We start from the raw sequence: 20,999 nt of genomic DNA, 5'->3' as shown, positions 1-20,999 counted from the left end.
ACGTAAAGAATTATGGGTATGTTTGGCCAGTCATACATTGCCTGACATAGCAGGCTTGTGTTCTGGCATGAAAATAATTAAAAATTAGAGAGAAAAACTTAATATAAATCACACAAAATGCAGCTACTAATACAAACAAAACATCTCTGGTAAACTAGAATAGCATAATTTGTTTGTTAAATAAGAGGCGATTTGGCGCTCGTTGCCGCTGTTATCAGTGATTCGGATTTCTCGTGCATAACGTTACTGCAGTCTTCACACAGACGAGCACTTTAATCTATCGCTTAACGTCGTTGCGTAGATTTTCTATTTTTTCTGGTGAAATCAGTAAACATAATTCGCTAAAATTGTCCCTGCTCATTGTACGTGATGATATTCGGTTTTTATGAGAAAAAAAAATGAGGGCAGATTACAAACGAAAACTTCTGACAAGCTTAACAAAGGACCATTAGGATAAGCAAAGTTTGCGACTCTATACCTTTATTCACGTGAAAAATCTGGGTACTACTATATTGTGTTTAGATGCATGAATTAAACATGAGATCTATATCAATAAAATGTATCCAACCCCATTTAATGTACAATGTTGTCAATGCCATCTTTTGGGCATTCATCATATTGCGTTGGTTTTATTTTCTTGTCCTCAAACACTCTGATCTGTTTATTTTTAAGTTACATTTATAAATTTAAAAAAGAAAATCAATTGTTTTATTGGTTGTATTAGTTTATTACAAAGGTATCTTGGGCCTCCTTACTGCTGCTATCCATGCCATTCATTGCCTTTTTTGTCACCTCTGAAACATGGCTTAGTTGTACTATTATTTTTCCACGCTGGAAAACAAACAAATGATATCCCGCTCTTAAGCTTTATGCCACTTCTATTGTGAGAATGACTATTGCAGTTTATAACACAGCAGGTAGACGGCATTTTGAAAACTGCGTTCTTCCCTCCATGCAAATAAGAAGTCTGGCGCCCGTTTGTGCCGCGGATTCCCAAAATGCTTTGCGTTTACCACTGTGAATATGTCATTGTGACGACACATTAGCGATCTCTTTATAAACCCTTTGACCCATAGACCGTAAAAAAATATGGACGACTCGACATCATCCGTTTCCGCTTGCCATATTTGAAGCTTTCAGGCAGCCTTGCACGGCACGGACATCTTGGGACCGAGTCTGCGCAGTAGCGATTTCGGGACCGGAGTTGCGCAGTAGAGCGCAGGAAGTAGAGCAGGAAGTACAGTCGCGATATCAAAAGCCCGCCCACACGCTCGCAGATGCAGAACAATTAATTATGTTGGTGTGAAATAAACAGTTATGGAAATGTAGAAATTAAAGCTAAAGCTCTAATCTGCTCCCAAAAATTTCGAAAAAAGTCCGTTAGTGCCTCAGTGACAACTCTACTCAGAGAAGCCGTCAGTCTCAGCTGTCAATCATGACGTCACCCCCCCCGTTTTTATAGCATCAAATAACTAACTCAGACTAAACTTATTTTTAAAACGAACACCTGAAATGAAATCATCGTGATGATAACTGCCTTCAGTGACATATACTAACTTTGGGGGAACATTTTTGAAGTGTAATTTTATTATTTAGTTTGCCTAGTGTCCATTAGAAAACACAGAGGGGCGGCTATACTGGGACCGGTCGCCGGGGGGCGATCGAGGCGCGAAAGCTTCAGTAAATGAGAGGGAGACTGCAGGCTTGCTTTGACCCATGTCTTTGAAATTTATACAGCACTGCATGCATACTTACCATTTATGTCCTATTATTTTATCTCAGTTATAAATGACTGTTCTCATTTATGTATACTCTGATGCTGCTTAATGTAGAACATTTTCATTGTTCTGATTGTTATGCTATATTGTGAATCAATAAGAATAAAAAACTATTGATTTTAGGCCCATCTTGATCTATTTTTCATCATTGAAATAACATTATTTCATGCATTAATATTGATTCAACGCTGATTCGGTGTTTGTCTGCTATCTGGTAACATTGTTCATGCTCTTTACAGCTTTCTACCTTACCCATAAAAATCAAATGAATTTACAGTATAAACAGTGCTATATTGAGAAACAAACTTATTTGTGTGTGTGTGTGTGTGTGTGTGTGTGTGTGTGTGTGTGTGTGTGTGTGTGTGTGTGTGTGTGTGTGTGTGTGTGTGTGTTTACCTGTGAATATTTTACCAGTAATCTGGAATTAAGCATTACATTCACAGCAGCTTCCTCATGCGACCGGTGTGCCTGTTAATGTTCATGGTGGTGCGGTCGGTAGAACAACTCAGTAGATCCAGAGCCTCGTCTTGACGCTCCAGCTCTGTCTCAGCCTCCAGGGCCAGATTCTTCAGCTGCTGGAGCATCTATACAAACACAAAACACATCAAAATCATGTAGATAAGAATAATTAATAATTTGGGTTGGTGTCCTAAGTAGTGAATTATTGATGAGGAGCCGTTTTTTTCTGTAATCTTCCTAAATAGACATTATTCATATACACTCACCTAAAGGATTATTAGGAACACCTGTTCAATTTCTCATTAATGCAATTATCTAATCAACCAATCATATGGCAGTTGCTTCAATGCATTTAGGGTTGTGGTCCGCTGGTTACTGATGTAACTGTGGTTCTATGAATGGTGGAAGACCACCAGAGCCATGGGGGAGTCAGTCACACGTGACTTTACTGATAACATGTCAGAAGCTATATCAGCTTCTGATTATGTCATGGTCGGTCTCGTCATGCTCAATCCGAGTGACCAGACTCTGGCGGTCTTCCAGCGTTCATAGAACCACAGTTACGTCAGTAACCAGCATTCTATTTCACTTATTCCAGGCCGCCAGAGACGGTCAAATATGGTGGAAGAAGAATGTAACCAAGTCACGAGGATATAAGTTCAAGTCAAGTTTCAAGTTTCACTTTATTTATCCTTAAAAAGGAAATTTAGTATGCAGCAGGATATCCACAAAAAAAAAGCTGGACAAGAGCACCACCAGATGCCAACAACATTATAACACAACACGGGACACACATCAACACAACACAACAATGGAGACACTCCATCACCAGAACCAATGACAGAAACCAATACAATACCCGAACAGTATGTCATAATAAACAATGACAGGAATGTAAAAAAAAAAAAAAAAAAAAAAAAAAAAAATAAAAAAAATAAATAAAAAAAATAATAATAATATAATAAAATAAAATATAAAATAATTCATAAGATGTCACCTAAGTGAATTCAGATTCCTAATAGCCACAGGAATAAAAGAATCCCTGGCACGTCTGGTTCTTAACATAGGTAGCCTAAAACGGCGACCTGAGGGGAGCAAATTAAACTCCCCAAAGAGTGGGTGATCAGAACAATTTAAAATGTGGTTAGCCTTACCCCGTATCCGTTTATCATATATATGTTGCAGCTGTGGTAGCTGTACCCCAACCACCTTAGAGGCAACATTTACCAACCTAGCTAGCTTATGCTTATTGGTCATTGAAAGGCCACTGTACCATGCCACAATACAAAAAGTCAAAACTGATTGAATAAAACATTGGTAAAACAAAGTCATCAGAGTCTTACATACACTAAATGATTTCATCTTCCTCAAGAAAAAAAGTCTCTGTTGGGCCCTTTTACAAGCAGCAACTGTATTGCTCTCAAAAGTTAGTTTGCTGTCAATGATGGTTCCTAAATATTTATATTCATCTACTGTCTCAACATTCATATTCTGAATAACAGTTTCTGAACCATTGTGCTGTAATCTACGAAAATCAATAATCATGTCCTTTGTCTTGGAAACGTTGATAGACAGATAAAAGTTGTCACACCACGCAATAAAATCATCAACTACAGGGCCATGCCCATCCTCATCATTCTTCAAAAGGCTCACTATAACAGTGTCATCTGCAAATTTCACACAGTGCCTGTTCTCATACTTGTTCTTACAGTCATTCGTATATAGAATAAAAAGCAAAGGTGAAAGAACACAGCCCTGCGGAGAGCCTGTGGAGGTAAGGGCTTTTGAGGATGAAACACCATTTACCCTAACACACTGTGACCTGTTCGACAGAAAATCCAGTATCCAGCCAATTAAATTGGAATTCAAATTCAAAAGAGAAGTCGATAAAGAGGAGCCTAGCATGAGTTTTTGAGGATTCCATATGTTGATAAAGGAAATTTAACAATGTAAGTATTGCATCCTCAACACCTCTGCTAGGCCTATAAGCAAACTGGAGAGGGTCTAACTGCTCCTCTACCTGCTTCAGTAACTCCTGTTTAATCAACTTCTCAAAAGTCTTCATCACCAATGAGGTGAGAGCTACAGGGCGAAAGTCATTTAAGACCTTAGGGTTCTTACACTTAGCTACAGGAATAATTGTAGAATGTTTCCAAATCTTTGGCACTGTTTGCGTCTGTAGTGATTGAGTAAAAATGACTTTAAAGATCTCACTTAACTGACCAGCACAATACTTAAGGACTTGACCACTGATGTTATCAGGGCCAGGACTTTTCCTAACATTAGTTTGTTTAAATAACGATTTGACCTTAAATACATCGATATCAAAATCAAGAATACCATCACTAACCAAATTATCACACATGTGACTGTTTTTTTCAGTAAAATCACTATTAGAAAATCTCATGTAAAAACTGTTTAATTCATTTGCTAGCTGCTCATCAGACTCAAAACCATTTAATGACACAGTACTAGTGCCTTTGTGTAGACCTGTCATTAGCTTCATTCCATTCCACACAGATCTGAGATCGGACTCACTGAATTTAGACTCAATTTTTCTTTTATACTGGAGTTTAGCCTTTACTATTTCAGCTCGCACAACCTTCCTAATTGCAGCATATGCACTTTTATCACCACTATTAAAAACAGTCCTCTTTTCTCTTAACAGATGTTTCAGTTCTTTAGATATCCAGGGCTTATTATTAGGATAGGAAACAACTGTCTTAGTTGGGATTACACTGTCCACACAGAAATCGATGTAACTGCATACTGCATCAGTCAGATCATCAATGTTGTTGGATGAGTCTTGAAAAACAGACCAATCGGTACAGTCAAAACAGCCCTGTAGGGCCAAAGCGCTCTCCTCGTTCCACACCTGTACCACACGTACCTGCACTTTGTCTCTATGTAGCACAGGTCTGTATGTGGGCAAAAGATGCACCACATTATGGTCAGATAATCCTAAAGGAGGACCTGCAACAGACTTGTAGGCTCCCTTAATAGAGCCATAGCAGAGATCCAATAGTCTGTTCCCCCGAGTAGGACAGGTGACATACTGTGTGAAACAGCTCAGCGACTTTTTACAGTTGACATGATTAAAATCACCAAGAAAGAAGCACGGTGCATCAGCAGAGATAGATTGTAGTTTTTGAGCTACTGAAAAAATGACATCAGAAGCGGATTTTATATCTGCTCTTGGGTGGATGTACACTACTGTCAAAAATATTTGGGGAAATTCCCTAGGCAGATAGAATGGTCTAACAGACACCGACAACAGCTCTATGTCCGGTAAACAAATCCGTTCGCGCACAGTGGCGCCATTGCACCACTTTGGATTGATGTACAGGCAAACACCTCCGCCGTGACGCTTCCCCGTCGTCTCCGGATCCCGGTCCAAACGGATCGGGACCCCAAAACCTTCAATGTTCACGGTCGAATCCAGGTCAGTGTCAGACAGCCACGTCTCAGTGAAAGCCATCACACAAGCGTCTCTGAACTCGCGCAGAGAGGCCACGCACGTTTGCAGTTCATCAGTCTTATTCCTTAGGGACTGGACATTAGCCAGCAATATCGTTGGTAGGGAGAGACGTTTCTTTCCTATTAGTTTTCTTAACCGTTGCCGCACTCCGCCCCGTTTCCCTCTTTTCCTGATTTGTTTACCAGGTGTAACCGGACGCCTTAAACTTTGTAGCGGAGCATTGTCACCGACTAAAAGGTCCAAACAATCAAACTCCCCGCGACTTAATAGCTGAGTTGCGTCTAGGTCCACCACATAATTGCTTGATTTAAATCCCAGGAGAAAGTCTCTTGTATATTGGATCCTGTCGGGCTTCACAAACAGACCCCGAGCGATGTTCAGCACGATTGTCAAAAGTAGGAAGAGAAATATCTCCATTGTTGGGCCCGATAAGCACGGCTAACACCCGTACACAAACTGAAGTAATAATAAATAAATAAGTAAAAAACGTAAAGACGCTACGGACAGCAAACAAACACAGACACCTGCTACCTGGTCGCCTGCAATTGAGCCGCGCCCGCGATAAGCTCAAACGTTTTCTGGCAATACAGCCGAACTAAAGGTAGTGGGAGCCACATTAAGTCTATAAATCCTTGTGAACGTGCAAGGTGATGCCCGTGTAGCCTCTGCACATATTTCTGAGAGAGGCACACCACAAAGTGCTGCCCAAGAAGTTGCCACTGAATCGAATGACACTTAATAGATGAAGGCAATTCATGGCCTGCTGAAGGATAGGCCTCATTTATAGTGTCCACCACCCAGTGAGCATGCCATTGCTTTGACAAAGATGCACCTTTCCTGCCGGGCCCAAAACAGACAAAAAGCTGGTCTGTGGTACGCTATGCGGCAGTCTCTCTCACATACCACCTCAACATATGAACTGGACATAAGGCTGCCTTGTCTTCCTGGCTTCCTCCTACACCGCCAGCCGAATAGGTTGGTTCATGAACTGAGGCGACAATAACTTGGGTTGAAATGCTGGCTTCGGCCAAAGTGTAACCTGATTGCCCCCGGCCCCCATCTGAGACACTGCGGACTCACTGACAGAGCAAGTAACTCACTGACCCTTCTGGCTGATGTTATGGCTAACAAAAATGCTGTCTTCATAGAGAGGCTTCTAATATCTGCCTGTTCCATAGGTTCATAGGGTGTTGAACACAAACTGTCCAACACCACATGTACAGTCTTGTTCAAAATAATAGCAGTACAATGTGACTAACCAGAATAATCAAGGTTTTTAGTATATTTTTTATTGCTACGTGGCAAACAAGTTACCAGTAGGTTCAGTAGATTCTCAGAAAACAAATGAGACCCAGCATTCATGATATGCACGCTCTTAAGGCTGTGCAATTGGGCAATTAGTTGAAAGGGGTGTGTTCAAAAAAATAGCAGTGTCTACCTTTGACTGTACAAACTCAAAACTATTTTGTACAAACATTTCTTTTTTCCTGGGATTTAGCAATCCTGTGAATCACTAAACTAATATTTAGTTGTATGACCACAGTTTTTTAAAACTGCTTGACATCTGTGTGGCATGGAGTCAACCAACTTGTGGCACCTCTCAGCTGTTATTCCACTCCATGATTCTTTAACAACATTCCACAATTCATTCACATTTCTTGGTTTTGCTTCAGAAACAGCATTTTTGATATCACCCCACAAGTTCTCAAGTTGGATTAAGGTCTGGAGATTGGGCTGGCCACTCCATAACAATAATTTTGTTGGTTTGGAACCAAGACTTTGCCCGTTTACTAGTGTGTTTTGGGTCATTGTCTTGTTGAAACAACCGTTTCAAGGGCATGTCCTCTTCAGCACAGGGTAACATGACCTCTTCAAGTATTTTAACATATGCAAACTGATCCATGATCCCTGGTATGCGATAAATAGGCCCAACACCATAGTAGGAGAAACATGCCCATATCATGATGCTTGCACCTCCATGCTTCACTGTCTTCACTGTGTACTGTGGCTTGAATTCAGAGTTTGGGGGTAGTCTCACAAACTGCCTGTGGCCTTTGGACCCAAAAAGAACAATTTTACTCTCATCAGTCCACAAAATGTTCCTCCATTTCTCTTTAGGCCAGTTGATGTGTTCTTTGGCAAATTGTAACCTCTTCTGCACATGCCTTTTTTTTTAACAGAGGGACTTTGCGGGGGATTCTTGAAAATAGATTAGCTTCACACAGACGTCTTCTAACTGTCACAGTACTTACAGGTAACTCCAGACTGTCTTTGATCATCCTGGAGGTGATCATTGGCTGAGCCTTTGCCATTCTGGTTATTCTTCTATCCATTTTGATGGTTGTCTTCCGTTTTCTTCCACGTCTCTCTGGTTTTGCTCTCCATTTTAAGGCATTGGAGATCATTTTAGCTGAACAGCCTATCATTTTTTGCACCTCTTTATAGGTTTTCCCCTCTCTAATCAACTTTTTAATCAAAGTACGCTGTTCTTCTAAACAATGTCTTGAACTACCCATTTTCCTCAGCTTTCAAATGCATGTTCAACAAGTGTTGGCTTCATCCTTAAATAGGGGCCACCTGATTCACACCTGTTTCTTCACAAAATTGATGACCTCAGTGATTGAATGCCACACTGCTATTTTTTTGAACACACCCCTTTCAACTAATTCAACTAATTGCCCAATTGCACAGCCTTAAGAGCGTGCATATCATGAATGCTGGGTCTCATTTGTTTTCTGAGAATCTACTGAACTTACTGGTAACTTGTTTGCCACGTAGCAATAAAAAATATACTAAAAACCTTGATTATTCTGGTTAGTCACATTGTACTGCTATTATTTTGAACAAGACTGTAATTCCTACTGGGTACACACTGGTGGCTTAAGACGCATGGCTCCCATAAGAAAAGCCCCCACTTGCCTATTTGCACCAATTGACCCTTGTTCCGTAGGATTCCGGTAAGCTGACAGGGCAGCCACAAACACTTTAAGTGTGGCTGGAGCACGTCCAGCATCCAACAAGTATTGCAGGAAGTCCAACACCACATTAATAGGACAATAAACTGAGTTGAAAGAATAATCCATGTGTCAACAGACAAACATCTTCCACGTGTTGAAGGTGCTCTAGCACTCATAACCATATTCTTTACTCCCGCTGAACATTGAGAGAGCACCATCTCAACCCCAGGGGCCATACGCACCGCTTAAGCCTGTCCAGAAAAGGATGCCACAGTGCGCTCTCCATCTGTGACAGCAGATCCTTCCATGGTGCCAGGAGTTGAGGTGGCCTGGTTAGAGATGATAAGAGGCTTAACCAAGGCATTGCTGGCCAACATGGAGCCACTAGAATGAGCCTGTGATGTCTCTCCTGCACCCGTCTCAGGACGGACCAAAGGAGCGGAATTGGGGGAAAGGCATAGAGGGGAACATCTGGCCATTCATGGGCCAGAGCAACCTGGCCCAGTGAACTTCCTTCCTCCTGCACTGCAAACCATAGCAGGCAATATCTCATTGTTCTGCTGGTGAAAAGGTCAATGGCTGCCATCCTGTAACACCTCTAAATTGACAGAACAACTTCCTTTTGCAAACACAACTCCCCCAGCTTTGGTTGGGGGAGTTGAGTTTGAAAGTGCTTGTCTTCAGAAAGTGCTTGTCTGCCCACAACAGAAGCCTTCATGCCAACCGGAGACATGATAGGTATCTGGTGCCCCCTTGGGGATTGATTAAAAAAACCACGGTGTCTGTCTTCACCAGAATGTGTCTCCCTGACAGTTTCAGCTTGAAATATTTCAAAGTGAAAAATACAGCCCAGAGCTCCAAAAGATTGATATTAACAGTCCTCAACTGTGAGTCCCACCTGCCCCGTATACGTCAGTGCTGCCAAAGACCTCCCCATCCACTGTGGGAGACATACGTGGTTTCCACCTCCCTGTGTACTGGGGGTGGCCCAATCGGCACTCCATTTCGAAGAAATTTATCCCCCCGTCAAAGTCTCAGAGAGGCATCACAACTGGTCGTGACTTGAACCAGTGTGCATCGACTAAAACGTTTGGCTATTAGCCAGTGTTGGAACAGACAAAGATTCAAAAGGCCCAGCTGAATGACAAATGCCGCCGTGGTGAGAAGGCCTGCTAGTCTTAGAAAGATGATAAATGGCAGCTTGTGGTGGACCTGGAACTTTGCTAAGGTTCTCCGCAACACCTGCCTACTGCCTTGTGTGAGGGTAGCTCTCATTACCCTGGAATCCAGTTGCATGCCCAGAAAGCACACGGACTGAATTGGAGTTAAGCAACTTTTTTTGAAAATTTACTGTCAGACCCAAAGCAGCGACATGAGATAACAGATGGTGCGTGTCGAGTTGAGCTTGCTGAGGTGAACTGGCACACAACAGCCCATCGTCTAGATACGGTAGGATCAGCATGCCCTCCCACTGAAGTGGTTCCAGTGCCATCTAAATGACGCATGTGAATACCCGGGGAGACAGAGAGGCCGAATGGAAGAACCTTGAACCGATATGTCCTGCTCTGAAAAGTGAATTGAAGAAACCTTCTGTGGTGCGGGGCAATGGGCACATGAAAATACGTGACTTTCAGGTCCACCAAGGTGAACCACATTCCGGGTTAGATTGCATGACGGCCATCTAAAATCCGTAATGTGGAAAGGTAGACACTTGAGACTCTTGTTCAAGAGCCTGAGGCCGAGAAAAATATTCTTCCGGACGAGAAAATATTTTGAATAGAATCCCCTGGAATGGATGTGGGGGTCTACTAATTATATTGCACCCTTGTCTAACAAGACTGAATCTCTGTTAAAAGTGCCAGGACCTGATGAGGATCTCGGACCAACGTTGGATGAACCTGGGTGCACACTGGAGCTCTGTGACGGAACTGAAGACAATATCCCTTCTTGAGTGTGTTGAGAAGTCTTTGCTGTTTGTAATGCCTCTCCAATGATGTAAATGAGAGGTTGAAAACAGTCCCGTCACAGACCCTGAACCCTTAGCGACAGCAGGGGGCATTTCCATTATGCCTGGGGTAGCTTCGGTGAGTAGACGTAGGGCGAGCAAGTGGCCTGAACTGAGATCCGAGTGGTTCCCTTCTCGACAATCCAGGCCAATAATCCTGTTGCAGTGGCTTGTAAGATTACCCATGCCTATGCTGTTGTGGAATGGAATGGCGAACAGGCACAAGTTGTACAGGCAGTGCAGGGTAACTCACACTGTACCCAAAATGTTGGGATCGGGATTCCGCAGGCTGTGCCCTGTGCTCAGGAGCCTCTTGAGCAGTTGGGCCAAACACCTGACCAGGTACTAGAGGGAGTTGACGAAGATTGTTGCGACATACCTCTGGAAGCTTGGACTGAGCTAGCCACACTTGCTGTCTAGCCTGTGTAACAAGCCCAAGAGCCTTCCCACTGGAAAAGGCAATTGACCCCAACGCCTGCAGAGAAGAGTCAAGCAGTTCCAATGCAGTATTATCTGGTGTTTCTGTTGACAAGGTCGAATGAAGTGCAAGTAAAAGATGAGTCATTGAATTCCCCACATGAGTCAATCCTGACACAGCATTATATACACAAACCAATAAATCATCTGTATGTCTGCATTCCGGGTTGGGGCAGCGTAACTTCTGCTTAAGGACCTCATCTGGAGATACCACCAAAGAAGAAATACACGGCTCTACGGGAGGCATGTTACAGAGCCCTTTTTCCTGGAATTAAGCCATTGCCGCTAAAGTGCGTGCTACACGATCCGGTCTGGAAGTAGTGGCAGAATGAAATGCTGAGAAAACAACCTCAGTAAAGTCTGAACAGCCAGGTATCATAAAATCCTCTGGTCGAACAACCAGACGATGCAAGAGGTTCAAAGGCCCCAGTATCGTGAAGGTAGATCAAAATTCAACTTAGCAAAGGGCCATCTTTACTGTGTCTTGCAATGAAAATGCCACTGAAGAACCAGCAGCCTGAACGCTTAAGCTCCCATCACTATGAGAGTGCTGAGACTAAGCATGCCTAGCAGAGGCCTCCTCCAAGGGCGTATAATTATCCTGCTTGTCAATAACTAAAGAATCTGAGGCTGCTAGGGACAATGTATCCAAATCCTCCCCAGCACACTCAGCTGCTGGTCCAAAGCTGGTCAATAAGTAATTGGGTCCCTGCTAGGGCTGGGCGATACGGCCCAAAAAAAAAATCCCAGATTTTTTCACCAAAAATTCGATTTACGATTTAAAACGATTTTTTTCCCCCCATCTACTTAAAATCAATCTGCAGATGACAAAGAAATTGTTCAAAACAAGTTTTAACTTTATTTTGTTTAGGTAAAATTAAATATTTGCAGCTTGGTAGAAGTGCCACCTGGGGTGCAAAACTTTCCGCATGTGAATAACCCCGACTATTCCACAGTATAAATGGGCACCATATCTTTTGCAATATACAGTATACATATCAAAGGTTTATGAATTGATATGCAGATAAAATTAACTTTTATTAACAACAGTAATGTGCAAAAAAAGTATAGGGAAAATTTAAATGTAATGCTCTTATTAAATATAGATTAGCATTGTTCTTCAATAGTCTCACACTGAACTGATCGACAGCTTCAGTGATTTTTACTGTAATTTACTGTAATACTGTAGCTTTACTTTACTGTAATTTAGTCACAATTTGAAGAAAAGTTTAGTTTTTCTTGAGACTGTGACTTCGTACTTTTCTCCATACATTAGGGAGTGGAAATCGCTAATAAATCAATAAGTGCTCTTCTGCTGGTTATAGTGGTGGGCATTTCATATCTTTTTTTAAATAAAAATGCTACAAAATGGATTACACATTTTAAAAAAATAAACTAAAAAAACATTCGACTATTTCTTTCACAAGACCCCTTTAAACTTTTAGTTTTACAAACCATCACATTAAAAATAACATTACAGTCGGATATCTAGAGCTTTGAAGTGCTGGAAATAAGTGTGAAGCTCTTGAAAACCATTGGAAAGTGCTTGAATTTCAATCTCAAAAGGTTGTACGAATCCTGAGATAAATAATGACAACAACAACAACATTAAATCCATGTGGTTTTACTACAGTACAATCGTGGTAAATGTTGGTGTTTTGTGACTGAAACCCCTGACCTTAGCTCAGCTCTGTTAGAGCTGATATCTGTGGTATATAACAGAATTCTGCGCCGACCGCTTGCGCTTCCACTAGATCACAGTAGCAATGGTGTGTTGATTTAAACAGTCTCTCACTGGATCACCAGCGCTGTGTATCGTGTCTGTCACGAGATTGGCCCGTGTGTGAGCTCGCGCTGCGTTCGTGTCAGCGCAGCTTTAAATGAGTAGCGCCTAGCGCGGTTCCGTTCAGACTTCAAACACACTTTGCAGCGGGGTATTGTTAATTGTTCTGTGAAAAACTGAACCAATTACGAATGACACTGTATGTTGTTAGACGCGATCCTTGTTGTTTGTGTACCTCTGTGGCAAACGCGCGCGGGGAGGGCTGAGCCATTACGGGAGCCCAGAGGGGGGCGTCGGCGGATTTGAAAGAGAAAACCGATTTTCATTCACAAAAATCGTCGTAAACTAAAAACTCGAATTAATCCATAAAATCGATTTATCGCCCAGCCCTAGTCCCTGCGCTTTTACTTCCTCACTTGTGTACTGAGTACCAGAAGTAAATGATCTTATGATCCAATAAATGATCCAATAAAACCTGAATTCCCTGCACAGCATTAGAAAGCTCAGCTACCTGGTGCAATAGTGTTGAATCTGGGGTCTGCTTCCTACTTAGAAGCCCCTCAGTTTTGCTAGCTGAGCGCTTGCTACCAGTCTGAACTTTGGTTTTCACTGGTGTCAAAAAATCTGACAGGTTCAAATTTTGCCAACCTCTGTCGCCTAACTTCCAGAGGCATCAAATTGCATTCTATGCAAGGGTCAGTTAAAGCATCCCTAAGATCTTCGATGCCTAGACAGACAGGGCATTGAACATGGGTATCCATAAGATCCATAGGGCCTGAACATAGACCACATGAGGCAGCCATCAGTCTATTCCTTTAAGCACAACCCTGGTCACCCAATGGGTTAATAGCAGTGATAAATATAGTACTCAACAATAAGCGCGTTAACAATGAACAATGAACAATGAACAATGAACACTAACGCCCTGGTTTACCAATAAGCGCAGCTGTAACACAATTGAATGCAAAAGATAGGCACATGCGGTGAAAACAAGAACCCTGGTTAACCAATTAGTTCTCACAACACTCACCTCAGCTCCACTGGCCGAACACCATGTTTGTGTAGACCCTGGATAACCAATGGGTTTGAAACAGTCCAATCCAATCCAACAACTTCAAATAATAATCCTACGCAATCGCGTATCTTTGTTTTCCTTGCTTTCTCGAGACACAGCTACAGCGGGGAGCAAACGCCAACTCAAAAAGCTGCGCACACTCGAGTGAAATCTCTCCTCGAGAATGACAAAGAGACTGACCGCGAGGTAATCGGAAGCTGATATAGTCACGTGTGACTAAATAAATACAACATTCTCGATGTGACGTACGAGACGCTAGCTTTTCCACCATGTTTGACCATCTCTGGTGGTCTGGAATAAGTGAAATAGAACTGATCAAGACAATTTTCTGAACTCCAAACTGAATGTCAGAATTTGAAAGGAAGGTGATTTAAGCAATTCTGAGCATGCTCTTGATAAATATCAAGAATGTGATGGCTACTTCAATCAATAATTTCGAATTGGTTTCTTGAACATGACAATGAGCTTACTGCACTAACATGGCCCCCACAGTCACCAGATCTCAACCCAATAGAACATTTTTGAGATGTTGTGGAACGGGAGCTTTGTGCCCTGGATGTGCATCAAACGAATCATCAACTGCAAGATGCTATCTTCTCAATTTTGGCCAACATTTCTAAAGAATGCTTTCAGCACTTTGTTGAATCAATGCCAAGTAGAATTAAGGCAGATCTGAAGGCAAAAGGGGGTCAAACACAGTATTAGTATAGTGTTACTAATAATACTTTAAGCGAGTTTATAGTCACTTTAGCTATTGTTAGAATTGTTATTGTTAGACATGTGCTTAGGACTACACATGACTACACAAACTGAAATATCAGCTTTTTAAACACTATTTAAGAAACAACATGTATGGGATAGTTTGAGATTTTGTGGCCGATTTGATGGATGTTAAATATGAGTGGCCAAGCAGTTTTCTGACAGGATTTCCCCATTCAAGTATATAAAACTTGTGCCCCGAGGCATTGCAATATAGTGGCTGAGTGAACAGAATTTCCTTGAAAGGGATAATCCTTTGGTTATGTTTTGGATAACAATCGTTATAGATCATAAGACTGAACAACACTAGTAATCTTTTTTATGTTCTCCTTAAATCCTACTGTGGAGAGTGACCAGTTAAAGTACTTTTTTTCTTCTTTTTTGCATTATTATAAATAGTCTGTGCATTACCATATTCTATAAAACAAGCTGCCCACCAAATCCTTTAAAAAACATATTTTTCTTCCTATCATGGCATCTTAACATGTTTGTTTTTAGTGTTTCTCAACCCCAAAACCATACTGAAAAGTGATGTGTGTGATGGTTGACCAACCATCAATTATCTCTGGTCATAGCAATAATATTGTGTTTTGAAATGATTCAACAAGAAGAGCTCCATTCCACACAGCCCTATAATAATGCACTCGATGAAAAATGGTTGACTGCTTTGCGTCAGTGTTAATGCCTGGTTTCCGCATACCATGCAGCACCTCAGCTGAGAGTGTTTTTCTACTGGCACCGCGGCCGTCTGCAGATGACGGCACTAAGACCTTAAATCTTTTTGCAGTGGGGAAATGCCTAGAGTCAGCTTTCACATCTGTGTCATAAGACCTCTGTTCATTTTCGGAACACAAATTAAGAATTTTTTGTTTAAATCCAAAGGCTCAGAAAGGCCTGCATTGGCAACAACGTAATTTCCTCCCTCAAGACCCATTAAAGGGACTAAAGACGTCATTAAAAAGCCTCTCGAAGAGAAAAGTTTGTGTGAAAAAACCCCCCCTAAATAACGACTTATATAGTGATGGCCAATAACAAAACGCTTTTTCCTGAGCCTCGAAGCTTAATGAATTAGCGTATCGATTCATCATTCGGCTACACTGATACCACAGATTCGATACACTGATTCATAACGGTTCAAAGCTTTACGAAGCAGTGTTTTAAAATCGGCCATCACTACATAAGTAGTTATTAGGGCCAGAGCACCATCGGTGCAAAAACCCTATTGGAATTGCAATGTTTCTCCTTCTTCTTCTTCTCCAAAAACGATTGCATTTTTGATGTCCTGAACATGCTCGAAAACTCACAAAACTTTACACATGCATCAGAACTGGCGATAATTTACATCTAATATGGGTTTCACATATGGGTGGAAGATCTAGAGTTTTCACTGAAGGGCGTGCCCCTGGCGGCCTGACAAAGTTGGATTTTTCACCACAGCACAGGAAGTTCCTTTAAGTCAGGCATGCAATGTCCAATTTTCCCCAAACCACACATGATTGATAGGAGTTCTGTTCTAAACACATGTCCATGCCCACATTCAGTAACAGTCATAGGTAAGTGGTGGCGCAGTTTTGTGGCTTTAATCAGCTTTAGCTCGTGTAGGTGTTAGTGTTTTAAACGTCTTTTGGGGTCTTAATTCCCCTTTGTGGTGTGCCGTTTAAACAGACATTTGCTGAGTATCTGAGGGGCGGAAGTAACTTTTTTTACGTCCTACTTTTGGTGACTGTTTTAAACTTTGTTTGAAGCAACCAGCAGCACACATTCCGGTACGACTGTGAATTCCTATTGGGATTACAATGGTGCTATCCTGCTGTGATAGACTTCAACATCAACTTACTGGGAATCTGCCTCTGGAATTACTTATTGGTAGAAACATTAACTACACAAAACTAGGCCAAACCAGGAATCAGGGGAAAAGGGGTGGTGTGAAACAGCAAACCAGGAAGCTACTGAGCAGGAATCACATCCCTATGCCTTTAGTCATACTGGCTAGTGTGCGGTCCCTCAGGAATAAGATTGAGGAACTACGAAAAACAGACTTGGTAGTCTGGTCAAAGTGGCAAGCAAGATTTCCATGAGAATTCAACCTCAACATGGGGAGTTATACATAAAACAGGTCCAGAGTAAAGTTAGAGTCATAGGCCCCATTTACACTGCATGGTTCAAGTGACCCAATTCCGATTTTTTCCTCTCGTGTGGCACAGATTGGATATGACATGTGAATGTGTAAGCAGTAAAAAAAAAAACATATGTGGTAATAAATCTGATATGATTCGGATGCGTGCATTAGCGTCTGCCATGTAAGTGGTCAAATCGGATATCCCCCATATGCGAGTCATACGTCATTGAAAAAAGGATGGAGGCGAATGACGTCAACTCAAGTGGACACAAACTGCGATCCAGTGTTGCCAAGTCTGCGGTTTTCATGCGGAATTGGGCTCCTTGGGCTAACACAGTTTTGAGTTGCAATTGAACGGGTTTTGTTGTGAAAACCTGGCAACTCCGTCAAGGGCTCTCCTCTTTTTCTCCGCCTTAAGAGAGAAATGTTTTGCCGACTTTAAAGATGTGTGGAACAGTGCAGACAGCAAAACATTGTGCAATAATTTTGTCTGCGTCCATTGCATATCGCACTGTTTTACTTCCTTTCACAGGTTAAGAACGTCTTGGGCTGTTTTCCCAGTGTACAGTGTAAATGCAAATATCGTATAAGGGTCGCTTTTGAAAGGATGATCGTCAAAAAAATCGGATATAGTCACCAAATCGGAATTGTGCATCAAGACCTGCAGTGTAAATGCAGCCATAGAGTCTCATTCACAGAATCATCCCCTAAGAACAGAGTTTGAGCTTTTGCCCTCTGAGCGGCGCTATCGAGTTCCTAGCTGCAGAACAAAGAGGATGCAAATATATTTTATTCCGTCAGCTGTGAGGCACCTTAATGGCACTTAGTACTTTATAATAACTTGCACAAGTTGCATTTTTGCACTTGATCGTTTTCTGCATTTCATTTATTTGCACATTATGTACATTGGGCGTTATTGTAAATTTCTTCTCTGCTGGTTGGCCTTTGCTGGTGAGTGTTGTTTTATGTGAGTGTATTGTATGTGGAGCATTTGCGGCAAATCCAATTTCACCTTGTGGAACAATAAAGGTACTTTGACTTTGATAGCGCCATCTGCTGACAACAGGAAGTGACACGTTTAACACTTTTATGGACTTCTAATAATATATTAACTGTGTCAAAAAGTTTTAAACAGGCTAGCAGAATGCTATAAACATAATCAACCATGTTAGCAACACTTAGCTAGGTGCTAAAGCATGCTATTAATGCAATGAATTAGGAAGTTGCTGTAACTAATGTATGCAATGTCCATTCTGCTCCAAACTTCAGACGTTTAAGAAAAGTCCTGTCCTGAAAATATTTCATCCACTCCACCTTCCAAAACTGCAAACAGGTCAAGGAAACATAAGGATCCGAACTCACGCTCTCAAAAGACACCTTCTCCCACAGGACCGGTTCTTCCTCGGTGTCAGGCCACTGCAGCAGGCCATCAGCTAGCCCCAGTTCCAGCCACCGCTGCCATCGCCGCCGTCACCCAGCCCAACTCATCTCTCTGCTCCGCCGAGCTAGAGACCGTGGGTGTTTCCAGCACTGCACCTCAGGTCACAATACCAGTTTCCCCTGTCCCAGGCAATCCTTTAAGCGTAAGTACGCTTCCGCCAGCAGCTCAAATTCAAGTACCCTTGGCCTGCAGCCCCTCCATCAATCTCTAGCGAGAGGCTGCCTCCCAGGCGGTGCAGGCCCAGCTGCCTTTTTGTCCACCTCAGATTTCCTCTTTCCCCTTTTTTCCCATTCCTCCTTTGTCGGGGGCCGACCCAAACGAGAGGTTGCCTCCGCAAGTGGTCTCGGCTCCTGGTTTCTATCCACCTAACACTTTTTCCCAAACTCTGCTCAACTGTTTTCTGCAACACCGATGCCCATTCCGCCGAATGCTACAGCTTTGAAAATTACGTTTCACTAGTACCCCTTCTGTCTCGAGATTACAGCCCTACACACCAGCTACCTCCATGTCATCCATTCAAGATCGTAGAACTCCCATACCAGCATCTAGAGCTGAATTCCCTCCATCAAAGACTGTCAATGCTACTTATGATGTTTCTCATGCATCTTCTCCACTAACCGATTTGCTTAACCCTCCGGTTGTTCCAAGTTCGCCCTCCTTCTGTGGGTGGCCCCCGATTTGGCTGGAGTTTCCAAGCTTTGGTGACTCCTGTGAGACTTTGGATGGGCTCAACTTCATCAAACAGTGCGGAAATTTTCTGGATATCAGGCCACTTCCCAGTGTGGAGCTGGTTGGAACCCTGAGCACAGTTCTGAGAGGACCTGCTCTGAGCTGCTGGAAGGCAGAGAAGAGCAAGGTACCAGATTGGCATTCTTTCAAAGAGTTATTTAAGGGTGCGCTTCTTCCAGATGATTACCTTACGGAAGTGGAAGATAAGCTAAGAACTATGGTTCAGCAACACCGTCAACGTCTGAGAGATTTTGCCTAGGACTACCAAGCACTTTGCCTGAAGTGGAAGCCGGATATCACAGAAGAAGAGATGGTGAGCCGCATCCTCAACAACATGAACCCCAGAGTAGCGGGCTGTCTAAGAGGGATGCTGAGGACAGTGGAAGAGCTGGTCAAAGTGGGCTCTATGGTGGAGAAGGATTGTATGGGTGTGAAGGATTACTGGCCGAAAGTGGACAGCCAGCATGGTAAAGAAAAAAACAATAAAAAACAACCTGAACGTCATCCATCCAAAGCTTGGCAGGACTCTCTATTGCTCAACCCCATTCACTGAACTCTCTCCTCTTGGTGCCTATAATGGTAAAAGGTAAAGACGTGAAGGCAGTGGTGAATACAGGGAGTACATACACACTGATGCAGGAAAACCTTTGGAGACAGCTAGGAGGTGATGCTTCATCTGACACTCCGTTTCCCCTCAAAGATTCATCATGGCCGATAAAAAGGTGCACCAATGAACCAGAAAACCACCTGCTATAAATTACATGATAAAGTATGCAGGGTGGAGACTTATATAAAGAGGGATGATCACCTAGCGTTTCCTATTATAGCTGGCTTTGATTTCCTGAGAGCAGTGGAGGCCATCGGGGATGTGGGCCAAAGTAGATATGGCCTGAAGTGGGAAAAGGATATTCATATTATCCCTTCTTATCTGTCCTTATTAATCTGGAGCTGTCGACATTGCCGGTGAGTGAAAGAGGATCCCATATGGCCACTTTGAGTCTTAACTATGCCTTACCTCACACCTGGGAACCACCACTCACCACCCTGCACACTGAGGTTGCTCCGAGCAGGGACTCCAACAATCAAGAGGAGTTGCTGAAACTGATGGCCACCTGGCCTTGTATCACTTCCAATGTCCTGGGAAAAACATCAGTGGAACATCACAAAATCATCCTATCTGACGAAATGCCAATTAAGTCTAGAGCATATAGGGTCTCAACTTTCAAGAAAAAGATCATTGACGACCAGGTGGACCAATTGCTCAATAACCACATCATTGATCCCTCCTGCTCTCCAAGGTCATCACCTGTAGTCCTGGTTCCCAAACCAAAATTGATAGGATTTATCGCCAAAATTATCATCTATTCACGATCATTGAAAGAACACATATCACAAATGCCCTCCATCATGCAAAGACTTGACCAGGCTTCTCTTACTCTAAACCCTAAAGTGTCACTATTTTAAAAGACAGTTAATATTCCTTGGCCACATTGTCTCAGTGAAAGGAGTGGAGGTTGATGCTGAAAAGACACTGGCCGTTGCCCAGTATCCCCAGTATCAAATGTCAAGTACAGCAACGCTCAAGAACAGAATATAATGAGATTCATCGGCCAGCCGGGCTTTGCAAACATGGTCCATACATGTCTGAGTCCAGCATGCTAAAGGTATGTTTCTGTTAGACAAGTACACATAAGCAAAATGATCTATAACAATGCAATACTATTAACTTGCATATAAAAACATGTTTGAGAGGTCACGTGATGCAACCGAGCTAGAAAGACGTGTTCCTAGATGCTCTCCGATTCTTTATTCTTAAAACACTCCTAACCCTCCAAAACAAGAAAAAGTACTCTTTTATTCTGACTCATCTACCGCATAATGGCTCTGAGATCTAGAAATAAGCAAGCTAACTCGACGAGTGCAAATACTTCTTCGTGCG

At 42.5% G+C, this 20,999-nt stretch overlaps 1 protein-coding gene across 1 annotated transcript in view; it reads right to left on the bottom strand.

Moving 5' to 3' along the window:
* snap47 (synaptosome associated protein 47) overlaps nt 1-20,999 on the bottom strand; it is an 89,904-nt gene that overhangs the window by 7,522 nt on the left and 61,383 nt on the right. Inside the window, exon 4 of the mRNA XM_067452140.1 lies at nt 2,175-2,362. Coding sequence (XP_067308241.1) covers nt 2,216-2,362 — 147 coding nt within the window. The 3' untranslated portion in view covers nt 2,175-2,215. The remainder of the gene's footprint in view (nt 1-2,174; nt 2,363-20,999) is intronic.

This window comes from Pseudorasbora parva, chromosome 9, assembly GCF_024679245.1.
Source record: "Pseudorasbora parva isolate DD20220531a chromosome 9, ASM2467924v1, whole genome shotgun sequence".
Classification (NCBI taxonomy): domain Eukaryota; kingdom Metazoa; phylum Chordata; class Actinopteri; order Cypriniformes; family Gobionidae; genus Pseudorasbora; species Pseudorasbora parva.
The sequence above is the reverse complement of the archived record's forward strand: the minus strand, read 5'-3'. Positions and strand labels throughout refer to the sequence as shown.